General features: G+C 34.1%; 1 protein-coding gene across 3 annotated transcripts in view; it reads right to left on the bottom strand.

Moving 5' to 3' along the window:
- Positions 1-14,523, bottom strand: part of LOC107732672 (arf-GAP with coiled-coil, ANK repeat and PH domain-containing protein 2-like) — a 46,766-nt gene that overhangs the window by 4,038 nt on the left and 28,205 nt on the right. For 2 of the 3 annotated variants that reach the window (XM_016544075.1, XM_016544076.1), the window contains 14 exons: positions 12,229-12,341; positions 12,103-12,154; positions 11,925-12,025; positions 10,661-10,766; positions 10,372-10,580; positions 10,220-10,289; positions 9,809-9,903; positions 7,794-7,969; positions 3,970-4,062; positions 3,653-3,876; positions 2,519-2,628; positions 2,297-2,381; positions 1,566-1,591; positions 1,414-1,475 (listed from right to left, as the gene is read on the bottom strand). In XM_016544075.1, coding sequence (XP_016399561.1) covers positions 1,414-1,475; positions 1,566-1,591; positions 2,297-2,381; positions 2,519-2,628; positions 3,653-3,876; positions 3,970-4,062; positions 7,794-7,969; positions 9,809-9,903; positions 10,220-10,289; positions 10,372-10,580; positions 10,661-10,766; positions 11,925-12,025; positions 12,103-12,154; positions 12,229-12,341 — 1,522 coding nt within the window. Of the gene's footprint in view, positions 1-1,413; positions 1,476-1,565; positions 1,592-2,296; positions 2,382-2,518; positions 2,629-3,652; positions 3,877-3,969; positions 4,063-7,497; positions 7,579-7,793; positions 7,970-9,808; positions 9,904-10,219; positions 10,290-10,371; positions 10,581-10,660; positions 10,767-11,924; positions 12,026-12,102; positions 12,155-12,228; positions 12,342-14,523 lie in introns of all 3 variants that reach the window. The other variant, XM_016544074.1, reaches the window with a different exon arrangement.

Raw genomic sequence — 14,523 nt, 5'->3', positions numbered from 1 at the left:
AATTAGTAATCGTGTGGACGTTTTAGTACATCGAGGGAACGATTTAGTAATCGTGTGGACGTTTTAGTACATCGAGGGAACGATTTAGTAATCGTGTGGACGTTTTAGTACATCGAGGGAACGATTTAGTAATCGTGTGGACGTTTTAGTACATCGAGGGAACGATTTAGTAATCGTGTGGACGTTTTAGTACATCGAGGGAACGATTTAGTAATCGTGTGGACGTTTTAGTACATCGAGGGAACGATTTAGTAATCGTGTGGACGTTTTAGTACATCGAGGGAACGATTTAGTAATCGTGTGGACGTTTTAGTACATCGAGGGAACGAATTAGTAATCGTGTGGACGTTTTAGTACATCGAGGGAACGAATCAGTAAATCGCACTCACGATTTATTACTTTTTTTCTTGCATGTCATGTGCGGGGCTCCGTAGACGCTAAATTAAATATAATATGTATAGCAACATTCCGACTGTCACATTTCCCTTGTAATATACATACATAAACTGTAATTACTTAAAATATTTCAGCTAAAAAATCTATATAAAATACAATTTTACAGACAATAACATTTAAATCTAATAAAAAAAGAATTCAATATAATTTACATATTCATTAATAAATTAAAATGTATAATTGTTAACAATTATATAAATGAATTATTTAGAGAATTCATATGTATATAATTAACGCTAAATGTGAATATTTTCTCATTTTATTTCTGTAATGTAATTTCTGTAAAATTTCAATTGATCTGCATTAAACAAAAGGCTGCTACATAAAATATATATTTTTTTTAAGTAAAAAAAAAAAAAAAGTGCTAAAATAGATTTTCAATATAGATTTTTTTTTTTTTTTTACTGTAATCGTTACCAAAACATACATTCATAACAATTACTGATATATTATCTATGGTCAAATACAGTGTTGCCTAATCCAGAACTAATACTGAACTGTACAGACATAAATGTAGTATTTCTAAACATACTGATTTGATTTAGACTGCTACACTTCCTCAAGTATAATGAAGTGATTAATATCAGGAATGATCATGAATACACTGACTGGGCCGAGTTTTCATCACACTACTCTTACAGACTGACAGTTTTAAGACAAACATACACAATGCAAATAAGGTGCATGTTTTCACGTCGACTAGTTATTGCACATGTTCCAGCAGCAACGTCCTATTATTGTTAACTTCACATTAAAATACTAGACTAGATGAACCCATCCTGGGGCCCAATGAAGCTCAGCTTCATGTGATATCGGTGTACATTCACTGGTTTTGTGCGTTTGCTTCAGGTTGTGGCGATTTCGCCGTATGTTAGGAGTCTCTGAGCTGTAAGTTTATGAACTCTTCCATACACTTCCGATACTGCATTTCAGTAGGGCTGTTAGAGTTATATTGACCTGACTGACTGTACAGACCTTCTGATTCACGCATCTCCTCGTTCATCTTGGCCAGCCGAAGCCTGTAGACAGAAACCAAGACCACATTACACACTTCATGTTTTATGTCTGACACAAATGTCTCGACACAGCAAACAGCAATGGCAACTCACAGCGTGACAATATCAGCGTTTGCTGCCTCGACGGCGATTGAAAGCGGCGTTTGATTCTCGACATCTGCTGCGTTCTGATTGGCTCCCCGTTTTAGAAATAAACACACTTGCCTGCAGCAGAAAAAAATATATATGACAGTAAACCAGGAATCACAACTAAGAAATGAGCAGCACATTCAAACAAAGGGTCAGAAACAAACCGCAGCAGACATTTATACAAGAAGAACTGCGTGCTGAGCAGAACTGACCCGGTGTGGCCCAGGATAGTGGCGTGATGTAAAGGTCCTCTGCCCAGATTGTCCTGCTGATTGACGCTGGCTGAATTCTGGAGCAGGAATTCACAGGCGACCAGAGACCCCTGATACAGACACACACAGGTGATAAACGCATCAGACACTTTCAAGACAGCATTCGTAATCCATAATACTTTTGTAATGTGATGCATTTCATATTTACATTTTTACATGCACTGATGAATCATACGATAAAACCAGGAGCATTAATTATTTGAAAGAGAAGCAGTCAATATTTTAAGAATAAAATAACCTACTGTGTACAATTAGTTGTTGTTGACAAAACAAATAAGCAAAACAAAGCAGAGAAACAAAACAAAAATAACAAATGAAAAAGCCAAAACCAAAGCAAACAAAATAAAATCAAAACAAAACAAAACAAAAAAGTTAAATACTACACAAAACAAAACATACAAAAGAAAACAAAACGTTTGCTGCCTCGACGGCGATTGAAAGCGGCGTTTGATTCTCGACATCTGCTGCGTTCTGATTGGCTCCCCGTTTTAGAAATAAACACACTTGCCTGCAGCAGAAAAAAATATATATGACAGTAAACCAGGAATCACAACTAAGAAATGAGCAGCACATTCAAACAAAGGGTCAGAAACAAACCGCAGCAGACATTTATACAAGAAGAACTGCGTGCTGAGCAGAACTGACCCGGTGTGGCCCAGGATAGTGGCGTGATGTAAAGGTCCTCTGCCCAGATTGTCCTGCTGATTGACGCTGGCTGAATTCTGGAGCAGGAATTCACAGGCGACCAGAGACCCCTGATACAGACACACACAGGTGATAAACGCATCAGACACTTTCAAGACAGCATTCGTAATCCATAATACTTTTGTAATGTGATGCATTTCATATTTACATTTTTACATGCACTGATGAATCATACGATAAAACCAGGAGCATTAATTATTTGAAAGAGAAGCAGTCAATATTTTAAGAATAAAATAACCTACTGTGTACAATTAGTTGTTGTTGACAAAACAAATAAGCAAAACAAAGCAGAGAAACAAAACAAAAATAACAAATGAAACAAAGCCAAAACCAAAGCAAACAAAATAAAATAAAAACAAAACAAAAAAGTGAAATACTACACAAAACAAAACATACAAAAGAAAACAAAACCCAAAAAATAAAACAAAAAGCAAAACTTAACCAAGAAAACCAAACCAAACAAAATAAAAACAAAAAAGCAAAATGCTACACACAACACAAAATTGAAACAAAAAATACCAAAGAAAACAAGAAACCCAAAACACACACAGCAATTAAACAAAAAGATCAAACAACACAAATATAAAAGAAACAAAACACCAAAACAAAAAGCAAAGTACTACACAAAACCAACCCAATACAAAAACATGCAAAAAAAACTAAACTAAACAAAACACAAAAGAAAACAAATACAAAAACATGCAAAAAAACTAAACTAAACAAAACACAAAAGAAAACAAAGCAACAAACTAAAAACACAAAAGAAAACAAAACAACAAACTAAAAACACAAAACAAAACAAAACATGAAAAAACTAAAAACACAAAAAACCAAACAAAAAACACAAAAGAAAACAAAACACACCAAATAAACAAAACACACACACAAACTAAACAAAACAACAAACCAAACAAAAAGCAAAATACTACCCCGAACACACTCACGCACAGAAGAATACTTGTGTAATATTTGCTGAAGAAAGCTAGTGAGCTAGTTCATCTGTGAGTTTTTCTCCAGTGTGTCAGGTCTGGCGTGTGTGTGTGAGAGAGAGAGTGAGTGGCTCTGGCTGCTCACCCCGTGTACAGCCATCATGAGCGGCGTCCTGTTCTGCTCGTCGGCGTTGGTCCAGTTGACTGCTGCTCCATGAGCGAGCGCTTCGGCCATGTCCGGCAGACTGCGGCAGAAAGACGCCCAGAACAGCTGCAGGCCTGGCGTCGGCTGCTGCGGCTCGCAGGAAACCACCAGACCTTTCCCAGAGCACTCCTCCTGAGGCTCGGAGATGTGCAGCTCTGGGCCGTCTGAACCAGAACAACCACACAATCAGAGTCAGGAACAGCTGAAGACTACAGGACAGCTTCTGCTCTGCTCGTGCCGAGGGAGATCAGACTGACCTGAGTCGTTGAGCGCGCCGGAGGAAGAGCTCGAGCTCAGCGTCTCTCTGCTTCCATCTGCCAGCTTCTGCACGTCACCGTCTGGGCTTTTCACTGTCAAACAGAGAGACACTTACACACACACTCTCCTGTGATACAGTGTGCAAACTAGGAGTGTAACGGTACACAAACACGACGATTACTAAACAAATTGATCGGTCTTAAAATAAATTTAATTGTAATTAAAATATTCTTTCAATAATAATAAAAAATCTACCTCTGCTTATGGTAACTATAGTGAGGCCTTTTACATTACTATAAGGTTACAATTAACAACAAAGCTCAAACTTAAATTCAATTACTATTTATTTTTAACTATAATAATCAAAACTCAAATAAAAAAAATTAAATAATTGTATGCTAACATGTAACAAATTAACTTCTGAATTGTACAATTTCTATTTGTTGCTGAAATATAATCATTTACACAGTGGCTGTCACAACTTGTTTATTTAAAAGATTTATTCAAACATACATTAAAGACTTCACTAACACTAAAGTAAAATATAATGACTACATATAATATTTTGCGAAATGCTCTTCTCTAGACTTTATTTCTCTAGCAAATAACGAGCTGTGGACACTGATGACTTGCCTGAGGTAAATTAAATCCTACGTGACATTTTGTTAAGCTGTTTTTTGACGTCTTTTCGTGGTTAAAACACTGATTGAGCGATTACGTGAGGCATGATTTGTTCATTCATGTTTATTTTGCGTTAAAACTAGTGGTAAAGAGCCTTTATACAGCGATCTGTCGCACCATTCAAAGAGCGCCAAAATATCATTTATTGTCTGAATTTCCTGAAAAAAAATGTAATGATTTCTTAGTTTTTCTACACATGCGTACTGAACCGAAAGACCCGTACTGAAAATTTCCGGATTGAATACGTGTACCGTTACACCCCTAATAAATGGTGATCATTGTGATTTGTGTGACGCTCACACTGCCGACATGTTTGCTGCATTAGTGCACGCCTCTGCTTGATCATGTCACGTCATTGTTCGGTACACCGAAAAACACCGTTTTTTTTCTTTTTGATATTTTCGGCCAAATAATTTTGGTTGCCGAACGTTCAGTGCATCCCTAATGGAAATGCACAAAAACGTCCAAAGGAGAAGATAATGGAAATGTATGATGGGATGTTGAAGTGATGGAGAGATGATGAAAGCCAGCAGGGTGTTGATTGAGCAAATTTCATTTTTTCATTTTAATTCAATTTAAAACTAAATTTGATGTGAATATGAACTTCAAAGAAGATCAAATAACCGCTAATAGTAGCAGTTTTTCAATGTACTACATTTAATTTGTCATGTTCGTACACACATCAAATGGAGGAATTCAGTAAAACTAAAATGTAATTAATCAATATAATCAATATCTGAAATTTGTGATGGTATATTTTTAATAACTTTAAGAGATTACAGTTTAATATAATGTATAATGGACAGATTCACATCTCGACTTTTATAAAGTAAACAGCTAACACATTTGTGGATGTTTTGTGCTTATGGGAAATTTTAAATCTGTTTTATGGCTGTAATAATCACTCTGACAGTATTTAATTTAGTTTTTAAGAAACCTGTCTAATCAGTTAAAGAAATGTATCGACATATTACAAATGTATTATTTAAAAGTAAAAGCATTTATTGTGTTTTCCTGTTTAAAATATTCTATTGTGCATGATCGAATACATCATTGGCAATAAATAGGTGTAATTAGTCAAAATTAATAATATTAATTAATTATGTTTATAATTAAGTATGATTCATGAAAATATATTATTTTGTCTAAAATGTTTGTATGACTAATCTCGTTGAATTTTCAGCTTGTATATAAATTTTTTATAAACTTTTTTTAAAGGTTTTGTTGTGTTTTTTAAGATCAAAATAAAACAGCATTCATAATCCATAATATTCCTGTAATGTGATGCATTTAAATGTAAAGCACGTATTATTTTAAAAGAAATATAAATTATTTTGTACAATTAGTTGCTGTAAGTTGACAAAACAAAAAGCAAAACAAAGCAGAAAAACATACAAATAAAACGAAAAACAAACAAAAAAACACAAATAAAAAATTAACAAAAGAATAATAAAAAATAAACCAACCAAACAAACAAAAAAGCAAACTACTACAAAACAAAAACAAAACATATAAAAGAACCCCCCCAAATAAACAAAACAACAAAACAAAAAGAAAATCAAAGTAAAAAAAAAAAAACTAAACTAAACAAAAAATAAAATAAAAAAACAAACAAAACAAAAAGCTAAATACTACACAAAACAACAAAACAAAAACTACAAAAGAACCCATGATCGAATACATCATTGGCAATAAATAGGTGTAATTAGTCAAAATTAATAATATTAATTAATTATGTTTATAATTAAGTATGATTCATGAAAATATATTATTTTGTCTAAAATGTTTGTATGACTAATCTCGTTGAATTTTCAGCTTGTATATAAATTTTTTATAAACTTTTTTTAAAGGTTTTGTTGTGTTTTTTAAGATCAAAATAAAACAGCATTCATAATCCATAATATTCCTGTAATGTGATGCATTTAAATGTAAAGCACGTATTATTTTAAAAGAAATATAAATTATTTTGTACAATTAGTTGCTGTAAGTTGACAAAACAAAAAGCAAAACAAAGCAGAAAAACATACAAATAAAACGAAAAACAAACAAAAAAACACAAATAAAAAATTAACAAAAGAATAATAAAAAATAAACCAACCAAACAAACAAAAAAGCAAACTACTACAAAACAAAAACAAAACATATAAAAGAACCCCCTTAAATAAACAAAACAACAAAACAAAAAGAAAAAATGAAACAAAAAGAAAATCAAAGTAAAAATAAAAAAACTAAACTAAACAAAAAATAAAATAAAAAAACAAACAAAACAAAAAGCTAAATACTACACAAAACAACAAAACAAAAACTACAAAAGAACCCGCCCCCCCTTAAAAAAGCAAAAATTTATCAAAAAGAAAATAAAACCAAACAAAAATAGTTAATTAGTCAAAATACTATTATATTTTGATATTAACCAAATTATTTAGATTTTATTTTGTAATTTTCTGCTTTCGTTATTTTTTGTTAAAGATTTAATCTTGTTGTGTTTTTGACATTTTTATTAACTTATTATTATTTTGGTCTTGTTGTTTTTAAATGTCTATATAGTTTTTGTTAATTTTATTTTCATTTAGTTTTAGTAAAACACGTTAAACTAAATGAAAATGATAAATGTTGCCTTGTTAACAAGCTTTTATTTATTTCAGTTAACAAGTAACAATTTTAGTCTATTTTACTATTTAATTTTTTATATCAGTTGAGTTGAGTTGAGTTGAGTTTAGGTTAGTTTAAGCCTACTATAATAACCCTGGATTCGATTCAATTCAAATTCCCACTGGTGAAATGAAAGTGATGCAGCTGTGACGCTGTGAGTTCTGCGGGAGACACACACACACAGCTGTACTTACGACAGCAGGGCCTGGCGGAGGAGTTAAAGTAGGAGAAGAGAGAATCGAGCTCATGTCCACAGAAGAGAGACTCGTGGCTCGCTTCAGCAACACAAAAGCCCAGAGCAGCGTTAGGATCGCACACACAGACACAGAGAGGAGCAGAAACACAGAGTCAAACCAGTTCAAACCTCCGTCTAGCTGATCCCAACACATCACTCGGAGGTTACCAGCAAGTAAACGGGCCACAAGCAAAGGTTAAAGGGAGCCAGCAGAGGGTAAAGCTGCAGCAGAAGCAGACGTGACGATCCTCTCACCTGAGGAGGCAGACGCTGTTGATGCTGACGGTCCAGATCGAGCTTCAGAGCTGCCGCTGAGACGTTTATCCTGTTGACTCAGTGATAAAACCTTCTGTCTGGTCTCGTCTTCGGAGCGTCTCTGCACAAACCTGCGCTCCACGTACTTGGCTTTGATGTAGGCCTCCACCTCATGCCTGAGGAGACACAAGTGATCAGCTTTCTCACCTCAACATGCATTTAGTTTTTCATTAGTAATGGTAGAAAGTCATCTTGGGTTTTCTTGTTCCACGTTTAACTTTACTATACTGTGTACTATCTCTGAAACCAGCAACACGTTACAGACACGCTGTTGTATAAAATGAACCATGCAAGCTTTATGCAACAGGACTAAACTAAAATAAAAATCCACATGATATTGATCTGTCATTTGGTTTGCATTCTGAAAGATTACTTTTCTAAAATCTCAAACTTGAGATCTACTGCCATCACTACTAAGACTGTTTTTGAAAGAAGTCTCTTCTGCTCACCAAGCCTGCATTTATTTGATCCAAAATACAGCGAAAGCAGTCCAATTGTGGAATAGTTTTACTATTTAATATAACTGTTTTCTATTTGGAAATATTTTAAAATGTAATTTATTCCTGTAACGTAAAGTTGAATTTTCAGCATCATTACTCCAGTCTTCAGTGTCACATGATCCTTCAGAAATCATTCTGATATGCTGATTAAGTGCTCAATAAACAGTTCTGATTATTATTATTAGTATCAATATTTAAAACAGTCAAATCAATATTTTTTCAGGATACTTTGATGAATAGAAAGATCCAAAGATCAGCATTTATCTGAAATAAAAAGCTTTTGTAACATTATACACTATACCATTGAGCTTGAAGACAGTATATATATTATAGAAATTATAGAACATTTTTATAAGAAATTATAGAAATTAATACTTTTATTTAGCAAGGATGCTTTGAATTTGTCAAAAGTGATAATAAAGACATTTATAATGTTACAAACTATTTCTATTTCAGATGAATGCTGTTCTTCTGAACTTTCTATTTATCAAAGAATCCTGAAAAAATTCTACTCGGCTGTTTTCAACATCATAATAATAATGATTTTGTTTTCTTCAGCAGCAAATCAGCATATTAAGACTGATTTCTGAAGGATCATGTGACACTGAAAGCTGGAGAAATGATGCTGAAAATTCAGCTTTACGTTACAGGAATAAATTACATTTTAAAATATATTCAAAGAGAAAACAGTTATTTTAATAAAATAATAACATATTTAACCCTCTACCGCACGCATTATGATAGTCCTATAGAAAAAAATATTTGAATAATGTTTCTTGAGCAGCAAATCAGCATATTAGAATGATTTCTGAAGGATCATGTGACACTGAAGACTGGAGTAATGATGCTGAAAATTCAGCTTTACGTTACAGGAATAAATTACATTTTAAAATATATTCAAAGAGAAAACAGTTATTTTAATAAAATAATAAAATATTAAAATTTAATATTTCATAATTTTGCTGTATTTCGGATCAAACAAATGCAGGCTTGGTGAGCAGAAGTGACTTCTTAAAAAAACTAAAAAACATTAAAAATCTTACATACATGTTCAAACTACTGTTCAAAAGTTTGTGTCCAGTAAGAGTTTTTATTTTTATTTTTTTATAAAACATAAATGTTTTTTTTTTTAAATACAGTAATACTGTGAAAAATTATTACGATTTCAAAAAGCTGAATTTTCAGCATCATCACTCCAGTCTTCAGTGTCACATGATCCTTCAGAAATCATTCTAATATGCTGATTTGCTGCTCAAAAAAACATTTATTATTATTAACAATGTTGAAACATTATAAATGACTTTACGGTCACTATTAATCAATTTTATGCATTCTTGCGTAATAAAACAATTAATTTCCAATTACATATTAAAATCTATATTTATGAACAAAAAAAATTAAATAAATTCAATAAAAATTTTTTTTATTAAATTAAATTAAATTCCTGTGCAGTACCTGGGATCTCCTGGTTGTGGTTTCCTGGCTCCTAATTCTTCTCGCCGAGCCTCGTAGATCTGATTTATGACACCATTTCCCAGCTCACACATCAGCTATACAAAAAGTAACAGCATTATTAATTCATATATAAGAACTGAAGAAGGTTTATTATTATTATTATTCGAAAGCTGGACCACTTTGGAACGAGGAAAAAAAAACCTGAGAAATAATTTTTATAATCAAATCTGTTTCTTAAATGAAGACATCTGAACAGAAAAACAAAACTCGCTACACCGATGCTCAGCGTGTCAGAAAAGCATCTCTGAATTCACGGCGTACGAGATGAAAGAGCTGCTGATGTTCTCCGAAGGTCGGCAGCATCTGGACTGAAGTTAGTTTGTTTCCATCCGTATGTTCGTCACGACTCACCTTGAGCAGCTCAGGCTCCCACGTGTCCAGCGTCAGAGACCTGACCTTCGAGAAATGAACGCCAAGACTCCTGACAAACAAAAAAAACCCAGTATTGTTAATAAATCACACAACACACTGTCGGATATCTTCTGTCACACATACACACACACCTGTGAATGCCTGAGCACTGGATGCAGAGCGTGATGCCCAGGTTGATGCTGGCCCAGCGCGGCTCCGGCTGACCGCAGTCGCAGCAGATGCTGTTCCCGCCGATGCCCATGACCCTCTGCAGCGCGCTCTCGCCCTTCAGACTCCTCTCCTTCACCTCGCCGGCCGAGTCCAGGCTGCCCGTCGATGTGGACGACTTCCCGTCCATCTTCTGCCAAACACATCGCACTGTTAGCAAGGCGCCTGTAGTGCGGCATGAACTATAGCCGGATGAGAGAGAAGCTGCGCTACCTCGGCGTCCTCTGCTTTGTCTCTGAAGGCTGTGGCGATGCTGTTTTGGACGGCTTTGATCCAGGCTTGTCGGAGTTTTTCAGAGTCTGCTTGCATCATGCAGCTCCTTTAACAGAAACAACATCAATCATATGAAAAGGGTTGAGAAAAATAAACCTTACTTCTAAATACATAAAATACATATCAAACTCCATTCATTCATTCATTTTTGGCCTAAGCTATGACATTTTATTCATGCTATGATTAAAAACAGAAACAGTTTGCAAAACTGGTTAGAAAAATAATATTTCAAAATATATTCTAGAAACAAGAAATTGAACGTAAAATTTTTATGCGTTTTATTTTTAATGGATGTTCAGGTATTTGTACTGTAAAAAAGACAAAAGACAGATTTGGAAAAATTTTACATATTAATATACTGGACTACTTTTTTAAAGTACTTTTGTAAAGTAAAGTTTACTTTTTTATACTATTGAATTAACTTTTCTTATTACACTTTCAATTTTCATTTTAATTTTAGTAGTTTTGTTACATGCTTTTTTGTTTTCATTAGTTTTCATTCCTTTTTTTTTAACCGATTTCAGTTTCAGTCATTTTAGTACTTACATTTCGGCAACACTTCTATTTTTTTTTATCTAATATTTTTTATTTTTAGTATTTATAAAATAACAAGGTTACACTTTATTTTAAGATGTCCTTGTTACAGTGTAATTATACATTTAAGTACTTGAGTAATATTAATTAACTACATGTACTTACTATATGGTTAGGGTTAGGATTAGGGTTTGTCTTAGGGTTACTTCCATGTAATTATGCATAATTTATTATAATTATTATAATAGTAAGTACATGTAGCGTGTAACAAGGACACCTTAAAATAAAGTGTTACCAAAAATTATTTATAATTTATTTTAACTATTTTAAGTCAGCTTTATAGCAATTACTGAAAACTATTTTAATAGTTTTGGTTTTGGTTACAAATAAACTAGTTTCACAAAAACACTAGTTACAAGTGATGTAACATTTGTAACAAATGTAACGCCTACGATTTGTATTTTATATATGACCAACAATTTCCACAATCTCAGCCATTATAATTATATTTACAGATAATTGCATCACAGAAATTACACTTTATCATTTAAATTAACAGAAAAGTAGCACATTTAAATGATTGTGTTCAAATAGTGAACGTGTGACTTGTGTTCCTTGCAAAAACGAATCATAACAGATATGAGAATCAGAACTGTGTGCTTCAACTCACTTTGTTGGAGAAACCACTTCGAAGCAGAATCTGCGCTCGATGTCCTCGCAGTGTTTGACGGTGCATAACCTCAAGTCCTCCACCACAACCGTAGGGTTATCCTGAAATAAAAATGCCAAAATGAGTGCTAAACACACAGCTGGAGTTAGAAATTACTGTTGGTTCTTCTTATATTCACCTTAAATTTCTTTTGGTACACTAGCTGATTGTTCTGAATTGAGAACCACCGCCTGCAAAGAAAACGCATTTAGCAACTAGTTACTGTGTAAGCGGACGCAGTACGATTTTAAGTCTTGTCCCAGACCTGTTCCAGGTTTTGAAGGCGTTGCTGGCCCTCTTAAACAGATATCCCTCCATGACGATCCCATTCTCTGCGTCCACATTGTACTCCAGCTTGGTGTCGTCATTTGAGAAGTCCTGAGCACGACAACAGTGTTGAACTGAGCTTTTCAGATCTTAATACAGTAATTATTAGCCACATGAAGCCAACGTTTTGCTTAATGGACGATACGTGGATGATAAAAGCTTTGTAAAATGAAGTACTTGGCTACAACAAACATTACATGAAGATCACAAGAAGAACATTATACTTGATCTCAGCCTCTGTCAGATCTGTTACAGCTCTAACCCTTTAATTAAAACAGTTGATGGACCCCATTGACTTCCATAGTATTTCCTTGGAAGGGACCAACAACTGTTTGGTTCTTCAAAATCTCTTTTGTTTTTTTGTGTTCAACATAAAGAAACGTCTGCAGGTTTGGAACGACATGAGGGTGATTAAATGATGACAAATTACTAATATATAATAGATAATAAATTACTTGCGCCTCAGAGCGAGCAGACGAAACAAAATAAATGCTGCCAAATGCTGCTGTTTGGGAATGCAGTCGTGTAAGGCAATTATGCAGAAATACGATTGCTTAATGGACGATACGTGGATGATAAAAGCTTTGTAAAATGAAGTACTTGGCTACAACAAACATTACATGAAGATCACAAGAAGAACATTATACTTGATCTCAGCCTCTGTCAGATCTGTTACAGCTCTAACCCTTTAATTAAAACAGTTGATGGACCCCACTGACTTCCATAGTATTTCCTTGGAAGGGACCAACAACTGTTTGGTTCTTCAAAATCTCTTTTGTTTTTGTTTTTTTGTGTTCAACATAAAGAAACGTCTGCAGGTTTGGAACGACATGAGGGTGAGTAAATGATGACAAATTACTAATATATAATAAATTACTTGCGCCTCAGAGCGAGCAGACGAAACAAAATAAATGCTGCCAAATGCTGCTGTTTGGGAATGCAGTCGTGTAAGGCAATTATGCAGAAATACGACAGACTTTGCTCGGGCACTTCAGAATGACCATAACAACATTTCAGATCCTGTGCAACAAGATCGGTCCGCTGGTTATTCAGGTTTTGCCGTCCCATCGCGCAAAGTCACATGACTTTTTTTATGCACATAGTAGAATTTGTTCAGCAAATGTATTTCCATCTTCCATTATTCGCATTAACCCTTTCTCGCACAAGTCAAAAACCACCTCAAGCAAGCGTAAAAACTTTTTACGACAGGCTTTGCTCGGGCACTTCAGAATGACCATAACAACATTTCAGATGCTGTGCAACAAGATCGGTCCGCTGGTTATTCAGGTTTTGCCGTCCCATCGCGCAAAGTCACATGACTTTTTTGATGCACATAGTAGAATTTGTTCAGCAAATGTATTTCCATCTTCCATTATTCGCATTAACCCTTTCAAAAACCACCTCAAGCCAGCGTAAAAACTTTTTTTGGGAATTAAGGGATTTTTATTTGAAATTTGGCATTCCCATCACTCATTTCTGATGCGATACTTTAAAATGAATGAAATGAGCAAAAATCAATAGTCTACATAAAAACTGGACTCTTTAAGAGCTGTGTGCAAAATAGAACTGCATGATTCTGGATAAATTGAGTTTTGTTTGTTTTTTCTTTTTTTTCCCCAATGGAAGTTAATTGTGGTTCTCTCATGATTCTGAAGAAAAAAACATTAGACAACTAAACAAAATCGAATGACCATAACAACATTTCAGATGCTGTGCAACAAGATCGGTCCGCTGGTTATTCAGGTTTTGCCGTCCCATCGCGCAAAGTCACATGACTTTTTTTATGCACATAGTAGAATTTGTTCAGCAAATGTATTTCCATCTTCCATTATTCGCATTAACCCTTTCTCGCACAAGTCAAAAACCACCTCAAGCAAGCGTAAAAACTTTTTTTGGGAATTAAGGGATTTTTATTCGAAATTTGGCATTCCCATCACTCATTTCTGATGTGATACTTTAAAATGCGTATTAAAACTGTTACGGAAACATAGCTACTGTTTACAAGCTGTTATATTGACGTGGTTGAAACACTGATTGAGCGATTCCATGAGATTTCGGTAAGTTGTACTCTTTTTTTTTTTTTACATACCTTCGTATGTTTATTCTTGTTTATTTTGTGCTTATTAAAGCAGAAGCTGAGGCGCTACAGCGATCGGTCACTCCCCATTAAACAATTCCAAAACGGCATTTATTGTTTGAATATTGTAATAAAATGGACAGCATTTGAAATCTG

The sequence above is a fragment of the Sinocyclocheilus rhinocerous genome, unplaced genomic scaffold (genome assembly GCF_001515625.1).
Source record: "Sinocyclocheilus rhinocerous isolate Xijiao unplaced genomic scaffold, SAMN03320098_v1.1 scaffold579, whole genome shotgun sequence".
Classification (NCBI taxonomy): domain Eukaryota; kingdom Metazoa; phylum Chordata; class Actinopteri; order Cypriniformes; family Cyprinidae; genus Sinocyclocheilus; species Sinocyclocheilus rhinocerous.
The sequence above is the reverse complement of the archived record's forward strand: the minus strand, read 5'-3'. Positions and strand labels throughout refer to the sequence as shown.